Below are 6531 nucleotides of genomic sequence, written 5' to 3' on the forward strand. Positions count from 1 at the left end.
TACTAATATAAACTCTTTATGGAATTAGTGATGCTGTATTTGTTTGGATCATACGGAAATCATTAATAAAAATCAGTCCATCTATTCTTCCGTCAATTATATGTTGCGATTACATCGGTATAAGGTGATTTTAGCAGTTTCCTTAGATTAGAGATCTGTCTGTTGCGTTCATCTGAAAGAAATCAGAATTAAATATAATCTAAATGGATTTAAGGTTTGTCTTCTCTTTGAAGTGGTAATTAAAATATGCAATGCAACGTGTCAATATAACATGTTCAAAATATGCGGTCTTTACTGTTTTACATACATAGATGACTTTATAATATAAGGGTCTGGGTTATGATTATTCACGATTTGTATAAATTATAATACGATCAATAGGTAAGGATTAAGAGGATTGGATGAAACGTTTCAACACATTATGATCAGGTATCGTGTCCTACGTACCAGGGTTGGAATACACAAACTGGAGGTTTTCCAATCCATTTTCCTTCTGAGCAGTAAATCTCTGGTTCTCCACTTAAACGATGTCCACTTTGGCATATAAATTTGGCGCTCCAATAAAGTACGCCACGTAAATCCGTAAGCCGTTGGTATTTAACCATAGAATTCTGCACAAATGGTGCATTCAAACATCTGGTTCCTCCAACTATCACATCTCGTGCTGCCGATGGGTTCTGGATGGCTGTATCTATCGGCACGCATGTTGGGATTACGGTATTGTTCCAGGTTACCCCATTACAGAATATTAGCGAATGTCCTTGAAGAACAAAATTGTCGTAGCAACGGAATTCTAGCATTGCATTACTGAATTTACGAATGATGAAACCATTGGTTGGAGCCTCTGGAATGGCACAGCCAATTTCTGAAGAATAACAAGAGTGGAAGATTTAGGTTATATTTGATAAACCTTAAACTGACGCAAACTGCGTAGACTCATTCATCCGGGTATGTTGAAATTAAGATTTAATTTAAATATGGTCAAACCAATGCGTCTATGAGTTACACAGTGAAGAATATACAACCGAAGGCTAATATATACACGTATGAGCAAAACGACGACGCTGATACACAGTACTTACGTTACGTTACAGATATCTTAAACATTCTGTCATATTTCACCAAAGGTTTTAACTGAAAAGCGTAACAATCAATTTTAATCCTGAACTACACCTTTGACCAACTGTCACTATTTGACAATCAATTGCCTAAGGAGAAGGTCACTTTCTTGAAAGCTGGACCAGGTCATCTAAAGCGACCCCACATCTAGTTCAAGAGAGAATGACAGAATGGCAAACAGGTGCAAACTGGTAAACTGGAAATGTCAGAACTATCAAAGATACTTTTTGAACTGATGCTGTCAAAAGGAATGGGTTGGCATTTAAAGTGAAGCGTAACTTTGTGTAGAGAGTTTCAAGGGAATCTGTTTTAGTTTCCTAAAACTTGAATTCAACTAAGTTGACAATAATCTGTCAACCATGTAAATTTGTTTCAAACGTACTTGCACAAACTACGGGGAGACTTTTCCAATGTCCATACACGCCGCATTCTAACTTTTCAGCTCCAACTGTAGGTAAACTTCCACCTTGGCATTGGTAGAGAACAGCTTCATTTGTGACCTCCATCGTAGCATTTTGTACTGTAGGTGGGTATGGACAATTTGATATAGGAAGTGTCTTTAAGTGATTCTTGGTAGTTTGGCATGTTGGCATGGTGTCGTTCCATCTTGTTCCATCGCAGTAGATTGACTTTGAGGGCGTTGATAGGCGGTACCCAGAGTCACATCCAAAGGTAGCAACAGCACCCTTAAAAGTGTAGCTTGTTTGGCCATTGTCCAGCATTGGCAATATTTTACATCCGGTGACGGCTGAAAGTACAACGGTTCAAATTGTAAATTTATAGAAAGTCACGTACATGTAGTTAAAAAATTGCTGAAGTAAGAAGTTATAACCACTTGAAAAAAAAAAGTAACATTCATTGTTGGAAACCTTTAAAACTTTAAATTAAAAAACCCGTCCTCTAATTTACCTGTAGGATATTTCATTATCGTGATTATAACGTGCGACCATCACAGAAGAAAATATGCACAAAGTGCACAGCTCTGTAAGAATAGAACTCCATTATTTTGTATGCAAAAGTGTATTAAAGATTTTTGTTACCTTTTACGGAATTGAATTCTACCAAATGTTTTGTAATGTTTTAATAGCATGATTAATATAATATAATGGTAAGATTATGTATTATATTACTCATACATAAATTATCGTTTTTACTATCACCCTCTCCGTGTGGTAGTCTTTACCATCATAGTGCTATGCCGTAGTGCGCCTGCGCCAAGCCGTGCGCTGACTCTTGGACTCGCCGATTTAGTTATGAGGTGGACCCCAAAATGTGAAGTATATCACGGCAAAACATGGTGTTATAAAAAAAAAAAAATGTATTTCCTACCTTAAATAGTATTTTAGTAATAGAATTTATGCATGAGTGATATAAAACAAATATTAACTGTCTTTTTATGTCTTATATTCGTGTAATGGTCGAAATATAATCACTCGGTGAAAGATGTATTGTTCCATTCCACTCGCCGTTCCGGCTCGTGGAATGGAACAATCCATCTTTCACCTCGTGATTATATTTCGACCATCACACTCATAGACAGTTAATACTTGTATACTATCACTAACCAAAGTATACAGGAGATGCGGGTCACTTTATTCTACACTTACCATCAAATGCAGGAGGTAGGCTACTTAATACTATACACAACGTATGCAGGAGATGGATCACTGCATTCTACACTTACCAACGCATATGGGAGGTGGATCACTCCATTGTCCATTAACACCACAATGTAGAGTCTCAGCACCCCATAAGGTAAAACCCAAATCACAGAAGTAATAGATGATATACCCATGAGAGTAGGCATTCATATGACCATGGGTGAATATTGGCAATGGTGGACATTGTGGAGGGGGTTCCGTAGGGATGGTTACTGCTGCTGCTGAGGGAATAGATAAAAAGGTTAGAGTATCCTACGTGTATATTCACAAAGATCATCAACCGTCCAGATCACACACTGAGACATTGGTAAGCAACACCATGAACATAATCGCCACATGCACGAAACTCACGAAAGTGTAGGTAATAGTCTAATAGACAGCACTAGAAATGAACGTGAACGCGGTATGTGAACACGTGATGTCAATTCGGTTACAGCGGCATCACGTGACATCGGGCGTTTATTTAATGTTGTATTCATGTTCGTTCACTTTTGCCTAATATTCAAAATGTCAAGTGATTCTCACCAATTCGTGTGATATGTTTATGCAGAAAACATTGTAGTGCTCTCTTTAAAGACGACTTCTAAAGGTGTCGTCCATTAATGTTTCATGTTTATACTTAAATGCACCCCAATCAACCAACATGTTTGTTTCCATCCCCAGATGGGGGGATCACACCAGGTTCAGACACTTTAAGTATTCATACATATACGCTCTGGCTTCGGATGGGGAGTATGCAGTTAAGACCATGGCAGCCAACGTATGATTCAAGTTCTGCGCAGTAAGTTTGTGAATTTGAAGTTTGCCGTTCAATGTGTGTTGGTCCCAAGTATAGGCCTAGTGTTTGTCATAAGGCACTGCGTTTAGTTTGGTCCGATTACACTATCAGTCACTGCCCCAATAGCTACCGAGCAATCTTTATATCGTACCTTGAATATTTACATAGTGATATTTTTAAAAACTCCCGGGTACGATAAAAGGCTATTGGGTACCTATCGGGGCACCGATAGCCCGGGGGGGGGGGGGGTCTTCGAATAAAAATTTACGGGGATGTGCCACGCAGATTTTCGGATGCTGACTTTCTCTATACCTACTTTTTGCTGTTTTTGTCACCCATCAGTATACCAATTTTCCACAAAAAACACCCAAAATGCACCCAAATATGCCCTAATTGGGTGCTTTTAGGGGCAAATTTCCCCAAATGCGCCCAATTGGGCGCATTGGTCTCCACTGAAAACCCACCCATCGATATACAAAAATTGCTGAAAAGGTACCCCAAAACCGTGGCACATCCCCGTATACCTTCAACCAGGGAGAACCCCCTCCGGGACCGATAGCACTATAGGACCCAATTATGCGCGATGCCTAAAGAGCCATTTCAGATGGTACCCTTCGGGTTCGAACCCTGCAAAATTCTCCGATTGATCTTCTCTATTCTAACTAAACATATGCATCTTAATCCAAACACTTTTGGTCCATAGATATGAAATTTTGATTATGGATTCATATAACTACATTTGTTCGAGATAATATAGCCAGGGTTGTTATCCTATGGTATGTCACGCTGCGGAGGAGGGCGTAATTTTCAAAGCCGGGTAATCGTTCTTTTTACCAACCTTGACAATTGGTAATCGCGCTATTTCTCATCTTTTTATGCAATTGAAACATTAAAATGTCAAGTGGTATATTAACTGCTTATACTTATTTCAATTGAGGGTTGAGAACTAGCTTCTATTTGTATCCCATCTAAATGTTGTTTTCTTAGTAACTATAACCAAAACAAAAGTTTAGAAATAACTCACATATTGGTTACTTTACACAAGACTAGATAACAGAAAACAAACTAGTAGTATAAGAAAGTGAGATCATGAGTACCTTTACAGAATGTCACTGCGACAATGATAGCAAATGCGAAGGTGGTAAGAAACCTCCTCGAGTGTGTTGATATAGACATCGCTAATTGATGAGGTAAAATCCTTGATAACACTACACAGGCAGAACATTGACCACAATTACCCTTTAGTATGAACGATGCATTTGATTCTATAGCTCAGTCGACATTTCAACCAAAAATCTTGTTTCTTGTGTCAAAAAGATTTAAAACGATTCTTATGGGACATGAATTATTACAAGTTTGAAAAATATTATCTGAGAGGTATGGTACAAAACAACATTGTTAATTTGGTAAAATATCGTAAACGTTCGCCTAATGGCGCACCTGGGATCCGTTGCCTTGAGATAAATCGAGAGCTCCCACCTGATATCCCAACCAGAATTAAGGTTCCTTGCCCTTATTTGCTGGTGGGAATTTTACGGGAGGGCACTTTTAGGTTGTGCCTAAAATTCCACTTATGTCAAGGGAGCCCATAGCGCCATTAGGCGAACGTTTATGGTATTCTATTGTAATCTACAATTAAAAACAAAGTACTAGATTATGTCAATATTCAACACTTCTAAAATTGTAGTAACAACATTTTGTTTTATTGTGGCCAGTGTGTGTGTGTCTAATCGAAACAGGAAGAGTAATTGGTAGTAAGAATGACGCATTCAATTTTAAGCAAACAGATTATAGGATGCCATAGGCTTATTGAACTCTTACTAAACTTAAAACTATAAACGCCTGAAACATTCACGTATCTCGCGTATTCACGCATGATTGTAATTTACGTTTAAATATTTTATAAAGTGTAAAAGATGATACAAAAGTTTGTTAAAGATGAGATGAGATAAAATGTATTAGAAAGCCCTAGTCTGTGCGTCTACCAATGGCTTAACATATGGCAAATGGGGCAAATGGCAAGTATTGCTTTGAATTATGCCTTAAATAAATACAAATTAATGAAATACTGTCTGCCTTATCGCGATTATTTTCATGGTTTTCCCAGCAATTCAAAAAGAAATATTTTCGTCTTCTTACAACTTATTGAATCATATTTTCGATCATTGTAGTTATTGCTATGACTACACAGCGTTATATCTGCTTAAATGACTTAGAGAATCCTGCTGTGGTCATATCAGGAGTTATCTTGTCGACATCTGTATCGATTAACTAAACATGTGTGGTATGTATCCTGTTAAATAGACTTACACTCTAAAATAAGAATTACTCAATATTGAGTAAATGTTTACCCAATTTTTGCGCCGTACTCATATTGAATCATTGTTTTGAGAGTGCAAGTTTTTCGAATCGGTCAACAATAAACGATATTAATTAAGGGGCGCTATGATGTGATTCAATGAAATAAGATAAGCCCGCATAGGATGAGTCTTAGGTTGTGCTTATCGGAGATAGAGTGAGTTTAGTCAGGACCGGTTCTATATAAGTATGTTAAGTTTCTTCCTGTTTCAAATTTTCATTATAAATATGAAAGGGAAAGGAAAAATATAAGAAAATCTTATGGCCACTTAGCTATTATAGTACCGGGGTACTACATGAGGCAAATATATAAGACTTTAAAATTAACCTTAAGGCTTAAACGTACGATTACCTTAAGTACTATACGCTCTCTTATTTGTAGAAATTATGATATCTGAATATTGGTATAGTTAATGTCTATACTTTCATCTGGACGAGGCAGGTTCGAATTCTCTGAAATCTTCGATACCAAATCACTTTAACTGACCTATGGTGTTCAATATACGCCTTCCTGTTTTAATCTGGCTCAAAAGGCAGAGACTCTAAGCTCGTATCAAGTACACTTGGAAATCATTTAAGCTGAAAGGCCTAACTGCTTACCCGCGCACATCGAGG

At 37.6% G+C, this 6531-nt stretch overlaps 1 protein-coding gene across 2 annotated transcripts; it reads right to left on the bottom strand.

The window, feature by feature from the left end:
* Positions 1–4819, bottom strand: LOC140161310 (P-selectin-like). Of its 2 annotated transcripts, none has more exons than XM_072184787.1 (5): positions 4656–4819; positions 2804–3001; positions 1502–1867; positions 448–865; positions 1–172 (listed from the first exon to the last, which is right to left on the bottom strand). In XM_072184787.1, coding segments are annotated over exons 1-5 (1062 nt in total). In that variant the 5' UTR covers positions 4735–4819; the 3' UTR covers positions 1–171. The 2 variants fall into 2 exon arrangements, with proteins under 2 accessions (XP_072040888.1, XP_072040889.1); XM_072184788.1 differs by having other exon boundaries at positions 2804–2998; positions 4656–4818.
* Between the last annotated feature and the right edge of the window lie 1712 nt (positions 4820–6531).

Source organism: Amphiura filiformis, chromosome 9 (assembly GCF_039555335.1).
Source record: "Amphiura filiformis chromosome 9, Afil_fr2py, whole genome shotgun sequence".
NCBI lineage: Eukaryota > Metazoa > Echinodermata > Ophiuroidea > Amphilepidida > Amphiuridae > Amphiura > Amphiura filiformis.

Excerpts from the sequence above, each read along its gene's own strand:
- LOC140161310 (XM_072184787.1), bottom strand. The coding sequence starts at position 4,734 with ATGTCTATATCAACACACTCGAGGAGGTTTCTTACCACCTTCGCATTT. Across the intron at positions 3,002-4,655 it reads CGCAGTGACATTCTGTAAAG|CAGCAGCAGTAACCATCCCT; the intron begins GTACTCATGATC and ends CTATTCCCTCAG. Across the intron at positions 1,868-2,803 it reads TCCACCTCCCATATGCGTTG|CCGTCACCGGATGTAAAATA; the intron begins GTAAGTGTAGAA and ends TTGTACTTTCAG.